Source organism: Herpailurus yagouaroundi, unplaced genomic scaffold, assembly GCF_014898765.1.
Source record: "Herpailurus yagouaroundi ecotype Mexico unplaced genomic scaffold, PumYag 67569, whole genome shotgun sequence".
NCBI classification, from domain to species: domain Eukaryota; kingdom Metazoa; phylum Chordata; class Mammalia; order Carnivora; family Felidae; genus Herpailurus; species Herpailurus yagouaroundi.
In genome coordinates, this window is record NW_024420375.1 from 3,892,625 (window position 1) to 3,913,387 (window position 20,763).

Sequence of the window (20,763 nt, forward strand, 5' to 3'; positions counted from 1 at the left end):
GGTGATAGCTTTTTTTTTTTTAACTATCTTCTAAATCCAATCAACTACAATTGCAGAATAAAATTTAAAAATGAAAAACCTCAAGAGAGAGCAAGGCCTATGCGTAGGAGAGAGCAGGAGGAGGGGGCAACCACCGCGGCTCTTCCTCCTTTCCCTTTGTCTGGCGGCCCCGCGGGATTGGCTAGAGCCGGCGACAAGGGACTGCAGAGGCCCGCACCTTCCACTACGCATGCGTGGAGGAGATGGGCAGGGGAGTGAAGGAGCATGGGAGCTAGCGCAAATAATGGCGTGCGATAGAAGGAACAGCAACAACAAAAAAAACGCAAAGGCGGGGTTTCCCGCCCCTGCTTCACCATTGGCTCCGCCCCTCTAACAGAACCGAACTTCTTATTGGTCAGACATCTTCAGCTCCATTGGTCCGCGGGCCCAAGGACCGGGTCTGCCCCAAATTATGCCTGCTTCCAGGGCCACAGCAAAAACTGTCAAGTTCGATGCCGTTTTCAGGCATTTGTTTCGGACATGCCCGTGGGGCCTGAAGGGGCTTTGTCAGGCAACCGAAGCCTTTGACAGTACAGCCCCAAGATTCGAAGATGCCGCCCAAGGGAAAAAGCCGTTCCGGGAAAGGGGGGAAAGGTAGAGCGGCCAAAGCAGCCAGAGACAATGGGATCGGATGAGGAGCGAGGGGAGGAAGCCGACCGGCGACCCCCAGGGCCCGGGACGGGGCAGTGGGTGGCCAGTGACTAAAGGATTGACCCGGAAGTGAGAAGTTGGAGACAGTGCGGACTTCTCTGGAAAGCCTTTATTGAAAACGTAGGGGAATTAGATGGTAGATAGAGGAAGACAAAGGACTAAGAGGAAGTTTTGATGGTTTCTTCAAAATGGGGAAAACTTGAGAGTGAGGCTGACGTAAAGGATCCGGTAGAGTTAGAGAGGTAAGGGGCCGGAAGGAGTGAAGTTGGAGAAAATGGGGTCTAGGACAGAGGTGGAGAAGTTGACCTTTGAATAGGAGAAAGGACACTTTATGCTCGAGGCCATAGGGAAAGAGACGAGGATGGGTGTGGTTGTAAAAATTGGGGCCACAATAGGGAGTTGTTTATAGGATATCATGATTCATGGCCTCAATTTGTTAAAGTGGAAGGCAAGGGTAATTTTTAAGACCGAGGGGCAAGGACTGAGTGAGGTTCTTAAGAATGGTAAAGGTTTGGAGTCGTCATTGGGGGTGATGGGAAAGGGAAGGAAACACTAATAAAAGGATCAGCCCTCAAGGCTGAGAGCCTAAGGTTGAAGGCCATGAATTTGTAGAGGACACAATCTGCACAGTCATGATTTACCTGGTAACTTGCAACTGACACAATATAAGATTGAAAAGAGCTAGGTGTAGCCTTGAGCCAAGGTTGAGGGTTTGTTGGACAATGAGAATAGAATAGCAGAACAAGTGAATTAAGGGTGACAGTGGGAACACAGATGATGGAGCATGGGGTCCAGACTGGCAGGGGAAGGAGAAATGGGTAGCCCAGGGAAACACATCAGGATAAAGGTACCGAAGTTGGGAGTGATTTCTGTGAAGTCAAAGAGCCTGTGTTGTGGGAGTGAGGCATGAGAAGGCTGGAAGAACATGAAGTTGTAGCCAGAGACTGAACTGTTAGTTCTCGGTGGCACAGTTCCATCGTGTTGTGCCCTTGGGAGCAGGTGGCCTGGAGTACAAGGCATGGACATTGAGGAGGAGGGAGGTCCAGAAGTGTGAAGTTAGGTTTGTTGGGTGATTCCTCAGCCTAGGTGGTGAGGTCATCCAAGATGATGGCAAGAGTGAGGATGGAAAGGCAGCCTGAAACTGCTGCCAGAGTCCTCAGTCAATCAAAGGGAGTGAAGTGGTGGCAGTCAGAAGATGGCAGCATCCAGCAGGGGAGAGGCTGGGATAACAGGAATGCATCATTGTTCAAGAGTAAATGTACAGCAAACCCACTTAAGAGTTTGGTGTAATAAAACTCCTTTGGCAGTAACATTTTCCTAGGCATTTGGTGATCAGCATTTTGGGTTTTCAGTTTAGTTGGACATTTATTGAACAACTGTTGTGTGCCAGGTACTGTGCTAGGCATTGGAGATACTAAGACAAGTAAGATGGAATCTCCTGATTAAAACTTTTCAGTGGTTCCCTATTGTAGGTTCCTTAGTGGGGCTCATAGGCCCTCATGCCCTAACCTTCAGCCATTTCCCCAGGGCTTACTTATCTCACAGCACTCACACCTCAGACTTGGATTCATAGTTTCATACACACCACGATGTTTGACCACCCTGGGGTGTCTCCTCATCCTTGTCCTTTCTTCACTTAGCTTCCGTTCATCCAGGAAACCTTTCCTGACTGGCTAAAATGGCTCTCTGTGCTTCCACAGCCTCTGTCCATAGATCACAGGTCATTCTCCTGAAATGATCTGTTTACGTACCTGTCTTCCCCAGCAGAATATGAATTTCCTGAAGGAAGATGCCATGGCTTGTTCATCTTTGTATGCCCAGTGTCTAATAGCTATTTAGGAAATGTTTATTGAACTGAACATTTAATCCAGCAGTAGTTCTTAGGAACATCAACCTCTAACAGTAAGTATGCTGCCACAAACACCAAAGTTGGTGTAGTGGTGAGATGACATAATAGTAAAATGTAAGATGCTCCCTGTGGTGGTTAATCTGAATACCGACAACTTTTCTTAGTAAGGTATCAATAGGCAATGCAGGAGACTCCAGGAATTTGGACAATGAATACATTCTTTAGCCAAATATGGGTGGTGGGAAATTTGATCTTTATTTAAAATAGATTCTTAGAGATTTTACTTATTGGAATTGTGAGTACTCAAATACATAGTTGCAGTGCTTATTAGAAATCTTACAGGAGTGGGGCGACTGGGTCGCTCAGTCTGTTAACGTCCGACTTTGGCTCAGGTGAGGATCTTACGGTTTGTGAGTTTGAGCCCTGTGTCGGGTTCTGTGCTAACAGCTCAGAGCCTGGAGCCTGATTCAGAGTCTGTGTCTCCCCCTCTCTCTGCGCCTCCCATGCTCATGCTCTGTATCTCTCTGTCTCTCAATAATAAATAAATGTTAAAAAAAAAATCTTACAGGAGCTCGGGGATTTGCCCTTAGAAGCAGGATTTCAAATTGGGTCCAGAGAATCTGGACCAGACTTTTGGCACTCTCATTCATCCATTAGCACACTCACTTGTATATCTGTTTTCTACGAAGGGCTTATGTGGGCATGAATTTCTTGTTTTAAGAGAGGTGAGTCACAGATTAATTGTAGCTTCATGTAGTAAAGTGGCAGAGTGCCCCTTTGAAGCATGGTGCTATGACAGAAGTATCCACTCCTCTTGTATTGGACCTTTCTGTAAATGTCAAGATGCATTTTAAATGAGTACCTATGATCTCTTCTCTAAAGGGGGAGCAGCCTCTGGGAGTGACAGTTCTGACAAGAAGGCTCAGGGTCCCAAAGGTGGTGGCAATGCAGTAAAGGTGAGTTACTAGTTCCTTTTCTTTCATGTTAAATATAAATAACATACATATACATGTGTTATTTTGGTACCCAGAAAAGGAAAAGACAGTATGCTTAACACATTCTAAGAGGCTAGCCTACTTACTACTGGGGCACCTGGGTGGCTCAGTCAGTCAAGCATCTCACTCTTCATTTCAGCTCCGGTCACGATCTCACGGTCATGATGGCCAGTCGTGATTGAGCCCCTCATTGGACTCTGCACTGAAATGGTGTGGAGCCTGCTTGGGATTCTCTTTCTTTTTCTCTCTCTTCCCCTTCCCCCCCGCCAAAATAAACTTAAAAAAAGAGGCTAGCCTACTACTGATAGGAAATCAAGATAACATAAAATTGGAAAATAGGGACCAGTCTCACAAAGTAATTCCATTTTATTTATTTTCTCAACTGTTCCCTCAAACATCCAGAATTTCTTCATACTTTGTATTGTTTCTTAACATGTATTAAGTTAGATCTTCCCAGTAAATGAATGAACTGTTTGTCAGAAGGAAATAATATTTAATATTTTATGTTGCTCCCCTAATTGGTAAGCTACAATCCAGGGACCTGACCATGAACATTGGGATGGGAGGCAATCACAAATAACTATTTGAAGTACTTGACCTAGTACAGAAGAGTGTTATCTGCCCTGGGAAAACAGAACCTTACTACTTAGTGCTACGTAACAAGGCAGTTTCATTGTTTCAGAGTATGGGATCCGATACTTGGATTCATTCATTCAATAAGGATTTAGTGACATCTGCCCTGTGCCAAGCAGTGTACTGAGATGGTTTCTGTATTTAAAAACAAAAACAAAAACTGGCACCAGGGTGGCTCATTCAGTTGAGCTTTCAATTTCAGCTCAGGTCACAATCTCATGGTTCATGAGTTTGAGCCCTGCGTTGAGCTCTGTGCTGACAGCTCAGAGCCTGAAACCTGCTTCAGATTCTCTGTCTCCGTCTCTCTCTCTCTGCCCCTCCCCTGCTTACACTCTGTCTATCTGTCTCTCAAAAATAAATAAACAGGGGCGCCTGGGTGGCGCAGTCGGTTAAGCGTCCGACTTCAGCCAGGTCACGATCTCGCGGTCCGTGAGTTCGAGCCCCACGTCGGGCTCTGTGCTGACAGCTCAGAGCCTGGAGCATGTTTCAGATTCTGTGTCTTCCTCTCTCTGACCCTCCCCTGTTCATGCTCTGTCTCTCCCTGTCTCAAAAATAAATGAAACGTTAAAAAAAAATTTTTTTAATAAAAAATAAAAAATAAATAAATAAATAAACATTAAAAAAATCTTTAAAAAATCCAGCAGGTAAGAGATGGTTTCTATTATCACAGTATACTTGGAGCAGTTAGATAAAGATAAATTTCACTGCTGTATAATAAGTGGAGTAGTGGATTGCATCGTATAAACCCAGCCATGCACACGCAGCCAAAAAAAAGAGAGAGGGAGCATAGAAATAGTGTGGGCTTTTCTACCCACTTTTCTACTCAATGACCCTATGCCCCAGAGAAAGTGAGGTAGGAGACATTAATCAGCTTCTCCATAGTAGACCTCTGTTCTCGTATGAGCATCCAGTTATGTGAAGTGGGATTCTGGTATCCAAAGAGAAGTTCTCATAAAACGTGGTCCCTAAATATAAACCAAGTACTTCATCTGGTGTTCAGCTGAAGAAGTTGTCATTGTTGCCGCAGTCTGGGGAGATAGGCTGTGTTGGGTTTGATGAGGGCTGACATGTTGGTCTCCAGTATGGCATCTTCATAAGGGATATTGTAGGGAATTTTGGCCATATGCAATTTTCACCTTATATGCTGACTTTTACAAGCACCCAACACAAGAGACTGCTCCGCTGCACGTGGCTTCAAAGAGGATTCTTGCTCTTTCTGGAAAAAAAAAATGAGTTCAGTGTGGCTGTGCATGAGGTATGTGGAAAGAAGTGGCACATAGGAAATTTGATTAGAACTAAATTCTCTTGCTAAGCTTTTTCTTTTGAGATTATTTTATTTTATTTTTATTTTATTTTGGGAGAGAGAGCAAGCACATGAGCAGGGGAGGGGCAGAGAGAGGGAGACAGAGAATCCCAAGCAGGCTCTAAGCTGTCAGCACAGAGGCTGATATGTGCCTCAATCCCACAAACCGTGAGATCATGACCTGAGCCAAAATCCAGAGTTGGACACCTAAACCAACTGATCAACCCAGGCACCCCATCTTTTGAGATAATTTGAGACTCACATTCCACTTGTAAGAAATGGTACATGTGCTGTTTCCCGTTTCCCCCACTGATAACATGTTACATCAAACTCTAGTACAACAGCACAACCAGGAGGTTGACGTTGATCCAGTAAACATACAGAACATTTCCATCACCCCCAGAATCCCTCTTGTTGCCGTTTTATAGCCACACCCACTTTCCTCCCCCACCTTCCCTCTGTCCTTAACCCCTGGCAGCAACTGATGTGTTCTCTATTTCTGTAATTTTATAATTTCAAGAATGTTACACGAATGGAATGACACAATATGTAACCTTTTGGCTTTTTCACTGGCATATTTCTCCAGAGATTTCACCTATCAATAGTCTATTCCTTTGTATTGCTAAGTAGTGTGCCATGGAATGGGTGTGCCGTAGTATGTTTAACTGTTCACCTACTAGAGGACATCTGAGTTATTTCTGGTGTTTGGAAAGGTCCCAGTAGGAAGGGAACCCTGGAACCCTCCAGCCTTTTAGGGGCTAGGCTCCTTCCACATCCTGCCATCCTGCTTTCAACCCCACTCCTGAGCCCACACCCTGCCTTGTGTCTCTAGAGCTGTCCGGATTCTGAAATCCACCTGCCAACCACAGCTTCCCTCCTTGCCCTTTGCTTCCTGCCTCCCCCAGTCTTGTTCTGTTCTTCTGTGCACATGGGCCTCTAGCCCTCGAGCCTGCCTGTTCTTCCCACCGTCTCCCGGCTTTGTGTCTGTTTTCCAAGCCCTGTATGTTCTGTAGGCTGGAAATTAGATCAGAGAGCTTGACCACTGGATGTCGGAGCCCCGACTCTTCCTTTTGGTCAGCTGTTGCATCCACCTGCCAGACTACCAACTCCAGATCATCCAGTAGTCTACTTCCTTTACATTAAAATTTTTTTAATGTTTGTTTATTTTTGAGAGAGAGAGAGACAAGGAGAGGGATGGAGGGGGTGCGGACAGAGGATCCAAAGCAGGCTCTGTGCTGACAGCAGCATGCCCAATGAGGGGCTTGAACTCACGAACTGTGAAATCATGACCTGAGCCGAAGCCAGAAGCTTAACTGACTAAGCCACCCAGGCGCCCCTACTTCCTTTACATTTAAACCTAGAACTGCTGGGCCCTGCTGGAGAGTCACACAGCCTTGGGAATTGGGACCACTAATTCCTGGTCTCTAACCTTAGCTAGGCTCTCAGTACTACTCAGCAGTCCTCTGCCACTCACTTCAAGCCATCCACCACCCTGCTCCAGTCCGTCAGTAGATAACTTCATCCATTGTTTCTCAATCCTGCTGTACATCAGATTCGCCTAGATAGCTTCTCAAACTACCAATGTCCTGGACCTTGGTGGATTTTTTGTTTATCTTTTAAAAAAATTTTTTAATGTTTATTTATTTTTGAGAGAGAGTGAGAGAGAGAGAGCATGAGTGAGGGAGGGGCATAGAGAGAGGGAGACACAGAATCTGAAGCAGGCTTCAGGCTCTGTGCTGTCGTCGGCATAGAGCCTGATCAGGGCTGGAACTCAAAAGCCGTGAGATCATGACCCGAGCCGAAGTCGGACGCTCAACCTACTGAGCCACCCAGGTGCCCCTCAAAAGCACTGAGGACGATTCTGAAATACTGCCAGGGTTGACAAACACTGACCCAGTGTCACAGGGTTGGTGTGAGGATTTCATGAGAGAAGTGCTTAGCACATGCCTAGCAAATAATAACTTTTAAATATTGTTAAATTTTCAGAAGAAAATGGAAACCTGATCTATTGTGAGGAACTCGTTGGCTTTCTGGCCCCCTCTCCAACAAAGTTCTCTTCACCCACATCTCCTTTCTCTGTCTTCTCATCTTTCTTTCTTTAAGACTAATAAGTTTTTCAAGCAGGGCTCTGAGTACCAGGCCTTATCTTGCATTATGTCCACCCTGTTTCTTTGCTCTGTCTTCAACCTTTCCCTCTTTACTGCATCTTTCCCTTCATTCTGAGACCTCTGCCCAGGGACCTTTAAAATACGTACATGTTGGGCTGCCTGGGTGGCTCAGTCGGTTAAGCGTCCGACTTCGGCTCAGGTCATGATCTCACAGTCAGTCCTTGAGTTCGAGCCCTGCGTCGGGCTCTGTGCTGGAGCCTGCTTTGGGTTCTGTGTCTCCCTCTCTCTTTGCCCCTCCCCCAGTTGTGCTGTCTCTCTCCCTCTCTCTCTCTCAAAACTAAACATTTAAAAAAAATTTTTTTAAAGCAAATAAAATATAAAAAACAATAAAAAATAAAAATAACATACATACATGTCTGTGCCCATTTTCTTCTGATAAGAGCCCTTTCTCTTTTTCTACCTCAGCTGGGGGAGTACCCCACACGGATTTCCTTCCTGCCTCCTATCTCTCCCTCTGTCTGCCCTCTACTCTCTGGCTTCTGCAGTTTCTACTCTTCTGAAACTGCTTTTGCTAAGGTCATCAATCACTCATTACTAAATTGGTTGTACTTTTTACCTGATCATTGCCGCATTTAAGCCTGTTGATCATTTCCTCCTTGAAACTTTCTTTTGGCTTGGTTTCTATTAACACACCTTTCCTACCTTTCTGGCCTTTCTTTTTGTATTATGGTTATTGAGCTTTTTCCTTGCTTATTGCTTAAACATCAGTGTTCTCCAAGGATGTCTTTAACCTACATTTCTCCTATTCTCATTCTACGTAACCTCCCTGGGCAATCTCATCACCTCCCATAGTGTCAGCTGCTACCTCTGTGCTGATCACTCCCAAATTCTCTGTGGGTTGGCTCTCTGGTTTTTTTAAGTTTTTTCATTTATTTAGAGAGAGAGTGAGAATGCACAGGAAAGGCAGAGAGAAAATCCCAAGCAGGCTCTGCACTGTCAGTGCAGAGCCTGATGCGGGGCTCAAACCCACAAACAGCGAGATCATGACCTGAGCCAAAATCAGGAGTCGGACACTCAACCAACTGAGCTACCCAGGCGCCCCAGGGTTGGCTGTCTTCTAAGATGCCAGTCTTACACAGTTGCCAGTTGGTCACATTGCAAACCCCACAGGTACTACAGACGCATTATGTGTAACCTGTCAGACTGTCCAGACCAAAATACTTGTTTATTCATGTATAAAGTGCTGGGTGGTCTCCCCTTTCTGTGATCATGAATGCTGTAATTCAGTTCCCAGTAATTGTACCAGAAGGTTGCTTTGTGAGTGTAGAAGCATAAAGAGGGGGGCATTCTAGGAGCTGTTTTGGCCAGGCCAACTTGAGGTCTTGATGAACTGTCCTTGTTTCCCAACACGTATCTCTAGTGTCCAGATTGTTCCTGTCTGCCCGGGACAGTACATTCTGTACATCCTGTACATTCTATATAAGTTTGCCTCTCTGAGCCCTGCTTTTTGACACATTCTTTCCTTTGCTATCTATGTTCCTATCTCCTGTGTAGCTCTTCCATCGGGAAGTTATTCCTGTGGGCCTAGAATCCCTTTGCCCCCAATTGCAATAGTTGAACCCTGAAGACAACCTTGATTTGCTTGTCTCCATTTATAAAGGAGACACCTTTAGCCCCCATCCCAGTGTATCACTTACAATATGAAACAATGGATTGTGTTTGAGAAATTGGAAATCCGGCAAAATGCCTACCCTGACAAAACCAGTTTTCAAGATAGAGTGATTTTAATAAAAACACATGGCTTTATGTAAACATAGGTCAAACTTGAATACTTCTATAGGATTGAGTATTCTTAATCAACATACAATACTTTTTCAAAGTGTTGAATTGTGAGGAGGCTTTATACCTTGGGCCTTTTCTCATAAAAAATATTTCCTAGTGGGTTTTTAAATATCATCCCCACTCTGATGAAATAACAGCTAACCTTTATTGAATACTGACTGCATCACCTCAGTCTTCACAACCCTATGAGAACACATAAGTACTATTATTATTATTTTTTTTTTCAACGTTTATTTATTTTTGGGACAGAGAGAGACAGAGCATGAAAGGGGGAGGGGCAGAGAGAGAGGGAGACACAGAATCGGAAACAGGCTCCAGGCTCTGAGCCATCAGCCCAGAGCCCGACGCGGGGCTCGAACTCACGGACCGCGAGATCGTGACCTGGCTGAAGTCGGACGCTTAACTGACTGCGCCACCCAGGCGCCCCATAAGTACTATTATTATCTCAGTGCACAAAGGGGGAAACACTTAGAGGTTTAAGAAAATGCCTACAATTGGGGCACCTGGGTGGTTCAGTCAGTTAAGTGTCTAACTTCCGCTCAGGTCATGATCTCAGTTTGTGGGTTCAAGCCCCACATTAGGCTCTGTGCTGATGGCCTAGAACCTAGAACCTGCTTTGGATTCTGTGTCTCCCTCTCTTTCTGCCCCTCCCCCACTTGTGCTCTGTCTCTCAAAAATAAATAAATGTTAAAAATTTTTTAAAAAGAAAAAGAAAATGCCTGCAATTGTACAGCAGAGGTGGGATTTGACTCAAGGGCCTAAGCTTTCAACCATTCTGTTTTCTCTTCCTGTTACCATTGAAGTACATGGTTAAGATGGTAGCTTCCCACAGCCAGGTGCCCATTTTCCATCTAAATCAGATTTCTGAGGGGTGCCTGAGCTCAGTCAGTTAAGCATCCGATTTCTCCTCAGGTCATGATCTCACAGTTTGTGAGTTCAAGCCCCGTGTCGGGCCCTGTGCTGACAGCTCGGAGCCTGGAGCCTGCTTCAGATTCTGTGTCTCCCTCTCTCTGCCCCTCCCCTACATGCGCTCACTTGCTCTCTCAAATATAAACACTGAAAAATTTTTTTAGTAAAAAAAATTTTTAAGTTAATTTAAAAAAAAATCAGAGTTCTGAGATAGTGGGAAACGAGCTTGTGGCCATTGCCCAACTGAGCAGACTTCAGGGTTTTGTTGCCGTAACCTGATCTATTTTTTCACTACTGGGGGTAATACAGCATGACTGCTGTACTGTGAGAAAAGGAATAGTGTCTCTCAAATTATGTGACCATACTTTTTCCTTGTAGGTCAGACACATTCTGTGTGAAAAACATGGGAAAATCATGGAAGCCATGGAAAAGTTGAAGTCTGGAATGAGATTCAATGAAGTGGCCATACAGTATAGTGAAGATAAAGCCAGGCAAGGGGTATGGTGTTGTTTTCATTTATCCCCCATGGAGGACACACAGTGGTAGGGGTTATTTCTATGTTCTGCCTTTAATTTTAGCCATATCTTGGTTTAAAGATCTTAAAAGCAGAAATGTACAGTTGCGTACAGGGCACCTGTTGTCTAAGACTAGGCACGGCCAAACTTGCACAGCTGAGACACCTGGAAGCATTGTGAGTGCTTATATGTTCAGTCCAGGGTTGGATCTCTTTCACCCATTTGTCCTTGTCAAGCCCACTTCTTTACAGCCCAGGCAAATAAAACTAGGAACCTTAGCATTTGTGTTGGGAAATTCTCAAGCTACTGTAGAACTGTTTCCTCTGGAGGGCCACCTGACGTCACATATCTTTTGGGTTTTTCAGGGTGACTTGGGTTGGATGACCAGAGGTACCATGGTGGGACCATTTCAAGAAGCAGCATTTGCCTTGCCCATAAGTGGGCTGGATAAGCCTGTGTTTACAGACCCTCCAGTTAAGACAAAATTTGGATATCATATTATTATGGTTGAAGGGAGAAAATAAAATTGTATGGAAAACTGACAGTGTTTTATACAATTCTGTTTATTTCTTTTTTTAAAAAAAAATTTGATGTTTTTATTTACTTCTGAGACAGAGAGAGACAGAGCATGAGCAGGGGAGGGGCAGAGAGAGAGGGAGACACAGAATCTGAAGCGGGCTCCAGACTCTGAGTTGTTGGCACAGAGCCTGACGTGGGGCTCGAACTCATGAGCTGTGAGATCTTGACCTGAGCTGAAGTCGGACACCCAACCGACTGAGCCACCTAGGTGCCCCTGTTTATTTCTTTAAAAGGTGTTGAGTAATCCTTGTATTTTATGAACTCTGTCATTGTGGGTTTGTAGGCACAAAATGAGGTGGGGAAAAGTTAGTGTGCACACTATAGTGGGTATTCAGTCAGCTGTTCTCAAAGATAAGTCAAGTAAGGGCACCCAGCTGGCTCAGTCGGTAGAGCATGCAACTCTTGATCTTGGGATTGTGAGTTTGAGCCCCACATTGGGTGTAAAGTTTATGTAATTAAAAAAAAAAAAGAGAAGTCAAGCAGACTCCTTTTAACCTTAAGTCTCTTTTCCCTCAGAACTACTGTCTGTGATTCTCAGTATACCCCGTAAGTTAATTTAAAAATCATCTCTAGGGGAGCCAAATACCTAGTTCACACTATTCACACATTGAGTTGGACATCAAATAGATGGATTAGCATATGAAAATCCTAAAATAAGCAATAGGCAACACTTGTTTTGTAAGTTAGCCAACTTTGATCTGCCAGGACAGTTATTAGCTCCAGTGTCTTAATATAATATGCTGTACATAAAGGCCATTCAACATGAACTCTTCTTTTTGTGAACTCTCCTTTTTAAATAAACATTTATTGCAGGCAAAAAGGCACTCAGTTCTTCTACCAGTTGTTTGTACTAGACTAAGCAGCCAATGTTTTGTGTATCTGCATTTTTTATTTCACATTCCCATATTTATAACATACAAAAATGTATAAAGAATTATAAATACTGTACTGCTTCAAAAATAAAACTTTGCCAACATAACCACATGATTCTTAACAGTGATTCTTTTAACACACTGTGTTCTTGCTCAGCTGCATTTGACATAGAAGTTTCTTATTTTAGAGTAGTTTCTGGGCATCCTCAGCAGGTTAGTCCTCCAGGAGATTTTCCCCACTGAGCAGACTAACGGATGCCCCATTCCCTCAGATACATAGATATACCAGTATGTATTGAGAGATGTTCGAAATAGTAGGCCTAAGATGAAACTTCTAAAAACCCCACTCAAAACAATGTGTCTAAATAAGGGCTATAAATTTGGAAAATCTTGAAGAAAATTCTGAAAAGCTTTATATGCATGAGACACTACCTAGTTAGCATCCTTTGCTCAGGACATTGGCTTACCCAGGATACTGACTGAATGCCTTTTGCAGGGTGTCACCCACAAAGTAAAACGTGCTGGAAAGGTGGAGTAGGAAAAGCAAACTTAGAGATGCCTGGGTAGCTCAGTCGGTTAGGCGTCTAACTTCGGATCAGGTCATGATCTCACAATCTGAGTTCGAGCCCCACGTCAGACTCTGTGCTGGCAGCTCAGAGCCTGGAGCCTGCTATGCACTCTGTGTCTCCCTCTCTCTCTGCCCCTCCCCTGCTCACGCTGTCTCAAAAATAAACATTAAAAAAATAAAAAATAAAAAGCAAACTAACTTGTGGCATGGAAAGAGAAAGCAGTGATAGCTACCTTCTGAGAGAGCAGAGCAAGAATGGGTCTCTGGCACCAAGCGACCCTTTGGGAAGTTAACTTTGAACTGGCAACTAAGGTTCTAAAGGAGTTGATAAATGAGAAAACTAAGGATTTATACCGACTTCTACATATTATAGCACATGCCTTCAATTCTGCTTTGAAATTACATCTTTTTCATTAAGTTCAATGCTTAATGAACCAACTTCATTCAGAGTAAAATAACTGCAAATTAAAACCAAAATGAGATCTTGCTTTTTACCTATCAGATTGGCAAAGTTCAAAACATTTAACATATTGTTGGTAAGGGTATGAAGAAACAGGTATCCATTAATGGTAGAAATGTACATTATTATAACCTCTATCGAGAAAATTTGGCAATACCTATCAATATTATAGATACAGGGGCGCCTGGGTGGCTGTCGGTTGAGCGTCTGACTCTTGATTTCAGCTCAGGTCATGATTTCACAGTTTGAGTTTGAGTGCCGCATTGGGCCCCACACTGACCGTGCAGAGGCTGCTTAAGATTCTCTCCCAAAAGAAAAAAAAAAGAAAAATTACAAATATACCCTTGCACCCCGTAGTTCCATTTCTAGGAATTTATCCCATAGATATAATACATGTGTAAAAGGTACAAGGATATTATTCATCACAGTGTCAGTTGGAAATAAACGGACTATCCATCAATAAATGATGGTGTATCTATTCAATAAAATATCATACAGCTGTGTTAAAATTAAAAACTGGTGCAGAACAGCATATATAACGTACTATCATTTGGGTAAGAACATAGATATACAAACATATACTTGTGCTTGTACATATATACTGTCCTTGGGAATGGTAATCCAGAACTGGGGGCAGGGCAGGTAAGAGACTATTTCATACCCTTAGATCAGGGGGTCTTAATCTGTTCTGTGCCATGGAGTCCTTTGGCAGTTTGCCCAAGTCTATGGATCCCTTCTAAGTTGCTTTTATTTTTTTTAAGTTTATTTATTTTGAGAGAGAATCCCAAGCAGGCTCCATGCTGTCAGCACAGAGCCTGACACAGGGCTCAGTCTCACAAACTGTGAGATCACAATTGAGCCAAGATCAAGAGTCACACCGGGCCGTTTAACCAACTGAGCCACCTAGGTGCCCCTACCTGTAGTTTTTTAAATTGTTTTATATACAATATGTAGATTTAAATTATATATATTTCATATTTTCTTGAGTTCTGTGTGCTGTTCTAATTACTGAACCTGAAGGTGCAGTCATAGGAATCCTCAATTTGTAGCCAATTTGGACAGAAGTGTGGATAACATGGGGGCCCAATACTAGCAATTGTCAACCAAAGTGAGGGCAGTTTTATGGGAGTGAGCACTTAAACCTGTGGAGTCTGACTGGAACTCCAGGTAGTGTCAGAACTGACTTGAATTGTAGGACACTCCATGGATATCTGCCAAAAACTGGAGGACTGGTGTGGAAAACCTCCGCACATTTGGGGTCAGAAGTGTTGTCAGTAAAAACATCTCAGTATATTCAGTGAAGCAAAGACAGTTTATTATGGTAACTTTTCACCAAGTAACACATGGTTTAAAAAACTCCATTTCACTCCCTACTGTGTGATCTTGGGCAGATCACAGCCTCATTGAGCCTTAGTTTCCTCAACTAAAATAAAGTAAATGCCACCCTCAACCTCAAAGGATTATGGTAAGGATTAAACAAGGAACCTATGCAGAATACCCAATACAGAGCAGGTACTTCATAAAAGCTAGTTCCACTTCTCAAGTGCAGAGTTCTGTATTGTACTTTGTTTCTGAGAAGCAACTGAACTCCTTTTCAGTCTACCACCCAAAGATCCGCTATGCTGACCTGTATCAGAATGCAGTGGGAGGTGAGTGAAGAATGGCTAAGTTGTTGACAAAGTGACTCCGGGGTCAGGAGCCAGTGATAAAGAAGCCTGGCACCAGGTACCTTATCCCAGCCTTCTGCTGGAGTGAGCTGAGGACACAAAATAGCATTTTAATAAGCAGGTCACAGATTCAGAATTCCAATAAGCTCCTGCTTAAACTAATGTGCTTCCATATGCATTTGCCAGTGTCATCTCAGTGAAAGAAAGCAAATGGAGAAGAAAACACTGAGAAAAGTGACTTTATTTTCTTACCTGAAGTGCGATATACAGAAATGGTCATTTCCAGAATGAAATGAAGACTGGCAAGAATAATTTCACAAAAACATTTCTAGAAATCACATAGTTCTATTAAGTTGACAGAGCATGCCACCACACTGAGCGTGGAGCCTGTTTAAGATTCTCTCTCTCCCTCTGCCCTCTCATGGACTCACGCCCTCACTCGCTGTCTAAAAAAAAAGTTTATAGAGCATGCCTAAAAGAAAAATATAAGCCTATTCAAGTAAAGAAATATTAACCTAGTGTTCAGAATATCAGAATATATGTACAGGGGAGGGGGACAGGAAGGAATAGGGAGTAAATGCAGAATTTACAAAATAGTTAAAACCAACACCTTGCTTTTTGAGATCTCTCACCTTAAGCCTAAATGCTTCATGCTCCCAAAGAATCCAGTTACAGGAACGAATTCATACTCAGTGTCTCATTTTAACAATAAACAGGTTATAGTCTTAAGGTTTATTAAGCTGCTTATACAAACTTAAAGTCATGAGCATGACTTCAGGATCGGCGCTTTTTATGTCAAGTGCTTTAACGAAGCAGTTTAAGGCCTCCTGTATTTTCCCACACTCTTTCAGTTCTTTTCCACGAATTACAAGGGTCTCATAGTCATTCACAGCCTCCATTGCCTCATCCTGGGGAGAATCAACCAACTGTCTGCCAGACAAAGAGGTCTGTCCTGGGTTGCCAGGAGAGGTCTCTTGAGCCAAAGCATGAGGCTCAGGTGTCATTAACTTATTTTCTGAAGGCAGCGTTTTGCCAGGAGGGTCTTCTGTACACTCTGAGACTTCACCACTGCTTTCCTCGGCTCCTTCCTCCAGGTAATCTTCAGCAACCTCTGCTTCACTGCTGTTGTCAAGTCTTTCCTCCATATCCTCCACGTGGTCTAAAACCACATTAACAAGAGACCTCCTAGAAGCCAGGGATCTTCTAGAGGTTACAGACTTATTTATACTATCAGCCATTTTCAGTGAAAAGAACATTCCTGGCGGACTGATGTCACTTTTGGGAGTGGAAGCATCAAACTGTTTTACAGATAACAACTGAAAGGGAGGTGTGTTGAATGGATCTGTGCTTGAAGTATCTTTAAAAGTATCATCTTCATCTTCACCATCTGAAACGATCCTTCTAGCTTTCCTTCTGACTTTCACATTAACTATTACTTCTTCTGGCTCATCGTTTGTCTCAGAAAGATCCATACTGAGATGGGCTTTGCCATGCTCGACCTCTGCTTCAGAATTAGCTGCAGCACCGCACAGGCTATTTTCATTCTCAACATGCTGCAAAGACTGCCTGGAAAGATCTTGTCCATTGTCTGCAGCAGAGTCTTCCAAGAAAAGATTGAAATCACATGCATACTGTGATGAGGATGCTGAAGGTTCCTCTTCCAACTTGGCCTCACTGCCTTGAGCATCCTGTAGTGCACCGTGGGATGCTGACACGTCATCATCAGCTATTTGAATTACAGATGTGCTTGACTCTGTATTTTGATTTGCGCTGGTCATGAGACTCATGGGCCAGGGACTGCAGTGAAGTAAAATCTCATTGTCCTTCAGTTGATCTAGATGTGGCCCAAGATCGGCTCTGACCAATTTGCTAAGTGAATAATTAAAATTTCCCAGAGGGTCCTCTTGCGGTGCCTCCTGTGTAGGCCCCTCTTGCAATGTCTCTTTCTGTATAGCCATTCCCATGGGGTCAGTACAAATTTCGTCCACACTTCCACACCACTTGGGCAAAGTAGCCACAGAGTCAGCATCAAATGTGCTTTCGCATGGGTGACTACCATCTTGTAAGACGGTAACATTCATCTTTACATTGGAGAGATCTTGATTCCCATGCTCTTCAGGCAGATCATCAATGATTATACTTGCCATTTGGGAACTGATTTCTTCTTCCTGGGTTAAAAGTGGTGAAGGCCAAGGCTGCGGTTTCCTTGATTCAGGGAATTTCTTCTTTGTTTGAGAAGGAAATATAGGTTCTTGCTGCCAGATCCCCTCATTTCCAGTCCTTTGTCTTTCCACTAAAAGCTCTGTATTTTGAGATTCTAATTCAACAAGGAATTGAGCTTTCTGAACCCTTTGTTGAATATAGTGAGATTCTTCGATCACATCAAGCTCTTCTTTAACAGACAGATCACGTGTGTACATCAAATCATGGTCTGAGATTCCAGCTATCCCCAGAGAGTGCAGGTAGGCAATGTGTTCATCTAGTTTCTTATCAGATCTCCTCTGAGCAGCGTGCAAAGACTGAAGCTGCAGCTGGGTTGCAGAGTTCTGAAAATCCTCAATTGTAAAGAGCTCTCTTAATTCTTGTTTAGTAAAATAACGGAAAGGGTTCTTATCGCCAGTAGTTTGTCTTATTAAGGAGTCCTTGAAAACCTGTCTTCTGTAGATTTTTTCCTCTACAGTCCCACAAGTGATCAGCCTATAAACTACAACATTTTCTTTTTGTCCAATTCGGTAAACTCTATCCACAGCTTGGGCATCAGTTGCAGGATTCCAGCTAGGGTCAAAAATGACCACTCTAGTTGCTGCAGTTAATGTTAAGCCAACACCACCTATTTGAGTGGTAAGCAGAAAAACAGAGTAATCTTTATTTTGCTGGAATAAGTTAATTCTTTTTTCTCGTTCCACAAGATGAGTAATTGTTCCATCGATTCGCAAAATCTTAAAGTGCCGATTCTTTAAGAGGCATTCGATGATGTTTAGAATTTGTCTTGACTGAGAAAACACCAGAGTCTGATGCCCTTCATCTCGCAATCTCTCAAGTAGCTCTATTAGAAATAGCATTTTTCCAGATTCTGCCATCAGTGTATCATCAGTTATTTGATCAATCTGGTCCACATCTGAGGAATCTTCCCCTTCATTTTCACCTGGAACAGAGAATTTCACAGACCCTAAATTCAACAAAAGACAAGCCCGTGCAGATAGCAGCCTAGGATGATCACACAGCTTCTTTAAGACACCTAGCTCAGCCAAAGGTGAGCGTGTCTCCATCAACAACTCCTTGATATGATCTAGAGACACAAATTTCCTGTATATTTCTTCTTGTAAAGGCACAAGACGTATCCAAATAATAAAATCATTTTTCCTGGAAAGGGAAGGCATTTCACAAATGGCATCAACATCTAGATTCTTTTCGCGAAGTCTAACCTCTGGGTTGCTTGACTTTTTCTTTTGTACCTCCTCTTTCGTCCTCCTGAGGAAATAGGGTTTTATGATTGTCATTAAGTTTTCAGATATTTTAAATCCCAAGGCTTTTTCCCCTTGGGTAGCATCCTTCTCTCTTGCTCTAGTAATAGGATTTTCATACTCCATTTTGAAAGTTTTTAATGTTCCTAGCAGGGACCCTTGACAAGCAAAATCAAACAGGGACCATAGTTCTTGTAAATTATTCTGGATTGGGGTTCCTGTGAGGAGGATGCGATTACGGGTAGGGATAGCCCGAGCACATATTGCTGACTTAGTAGATGAGCTTTTTATTTTATGTGCTTCATCAAGGATGACATAGTCCCACACAAACTCTTGGCCGTTCAAGCTTGAAAGCTGTTGCCAATTATTGATTAACATTTGGTACGTAGTGATAATGACACCATTCCTTTGCTGAATCCTATTGAGGTTTCTGGTACGTTCACTCTTACTAGGACCGTGAAAGGTTTTCACTCTCATTCCTGGAGTCCACTTAACAAATTCTTTTATCCATGTGCTAATGAGATTGGTTGGCATGATCAGCAGCACATGATTCACGAGTGTGGCATCAAACATACCAGAAAGGAAAGCAATGATCTGCACAGTCTTCCCTAATCCCATATCGTCTGCCAAGATGCCACCTTTTCTTCCATCCCTATATAGGCTATAGAGGAAAGCTACACCTTCCTTCTGGTGCTCAAATAGTTGGTTGTGGAGCTCTTGATAGAGCAGCAGGCCAGAGTTGCACACATCTGTGAATTCATCATCTCCGTGTTCTGCCAACTCCTCCAAGGCTTCCTGTATTTTTTGGATTCTGCTCATCACCTTTTCATTGGGAAAAATGTCCTTTGCCAAATTAAAAAGTTTAAATGCTTCTTCCAGATCTCCATTCTTAGTTGCTTCTTTGGCCTCTTTCACGTATCTGTAAAAAAAAAAAAATATATATATATATATATATATAGATAGATAGATAGATAGATAGACAGATAGAGAGAAGATTAGAAAAGAAGGAAACAGATTGAACATTCAATCTGAGAACATGTTAGAGTCCATTTTGGAAACTAAACTGCAGTTGGGTTTTTAATATCCTCAATTCAGGATGGGAAAGATTAGCACAGAAGATGCCAATGAAAGCTGGCATTACTTAAGACACATACCCACCAGACACTGCCAGCAACACCTTCAGACATTATTTGTGAGAAATGTGCAAAGGTTATTGGTTCCAGGGTATTTTTTTAAAATGTCACCCATAAGAAGTATGGAGTGATATTTTCTTGTAAAACCAACCAACCAGGGGTGCCTGGGTGGCTCAGTCAGTTGAGTATCCAACTTCTACTCAGGTCGTGATCTCACCGCCTGTGTGTTCGAACCCCGCATTGGGCTCTGTGCAGACAGCTCAGAGCCTGGAGTCTGCTTCAGGTTCTGCATCTCCATCTCTCTCTGCTGCCCCTCCCCCACTCTCACTGTCTCTGTGTCTCTCAAAAATAAACAAACATTAAAAAATTTAAAAAAAGGGGGCGCCTGGGTGGCACAGTCGGTTAAGCGTCCGACTTCAGCCAGGTCATGATCTCGCGGTCCGTGAGTTCGAGCCCCGCGTCGGGCTCTGGGCTGATGGCTCAGAGCCTGGACCCTGTTTCTGATTCTGTGTCTCCCTCTCTCTCTGCCCCTCCCCCGTTCATGCTCTGTCTCTCTCTGTCCCAAAAAAATAAATAAACGTTAAAAAAAAAATTAAAAAAAAAAAAAAAAAACCAAACCAACCAACCTATATTGTGGGAGCATGGAAACAGGAAAGATACCTGGGCACTTCTCAGACCTTATTTTTCTGGACCTCTGATACATTTGACACTAATGATCACTCCCTCCTTAAAATTTCTTTCTTCTACTGGATTTCTATAGATTCTTCCTGGTTTCCTTCCCCATCACTGGCCATTTCTTCTGTGTCTTTCTTGGGATCCTATTCTTCTTTCCATAGGGCTCAGTCCTGGGCCCTCTTCTCATTCCTTTTACTCTCTCCTCTGGCTTTCCCAGAGCTTCCACCCCCACCTATGTGCTCATGAAACCACTCTCTCCATTCCAGGGCTTGCCCCCAAACTCCAGTCTAGACTCACATTCCAAATGCCTTCTGCACATCTCCACTTGAAAAAAAATCTCACAGGCACCTCAAATTCAACTAATCCCAAATTAAACTCGTTATTTCCCCCTCTAAAAACATGTTTCTCCATTCATATGATAGTACATGACACTACTATCAACTTAGCCATACAAGCTAGAAATCTGAAGATCATCCTTGACTCCAATTCACATGAGTCATC

General features: G+C 43.2%; 2 protein-coding genes across 3 annotated transcripts in view; one reads left to right on the forward strand and one right to left on the reverse strand.

Annotated features, from left to right (window-relative positions):
* The first annotated feature begins 511 nt into the window (after positions 1-511).
* On the forward strand, positions 512-11,388 carry PIN4 (peptidylprolyl cis/trans isomerase, NIMA-interacting 4). 2 transcript variants are annotated; one of them, XM_040467838.1, is made up of 5 exons: positions 667-932; positions 2,882-2,931; positions 3,422-3,495; positions 10,708-10,827; positions 11,210-11,388. In XM_040467838.1, the coding sequence occupies exons 1-5, from the start codon at positions 865-867 to the stop codon at positions 11,366-11,368; spliced, it is 471 nt and encodes a 156-aa protein (XP_040323772.1). In that variant the 5' UTR covers positions 667-864; the 3' UTR covers positions 11,369-11,388. The 2 variants fall into 2 exon arrangements, with proteins under 2 accessions (XP_040323773.1, XP_040323772.1); XM_040467839.1 differs by lacking the exons at positions 667-932; positions 2,882-2,931 and adding an exon at positions 512-633.
* A 3,228-nt stretch (positions 11,389-14,616) lies between these two features.
* ERCC6L (ERCC excision repair 6 like, spindle assembly checkpoint helicase) overlaps positions 14,617-20,763 on the reverse strand; it is a 35,431-nt gene continuing 29,284 nt past the window's right edge. Inside the window, exon 2 of the mRNA XM_040467837.1 lies at positions 14,617-19,373. Coding sequence (XP_040323771.1) covers positions 15,716-19,373 — 3,658 coding nt within the window. The 3' untranslated portion in view covers positions 14,617-15,715. The remainder of the gene's footprint in view (positions 19,374-20,763) is intronic.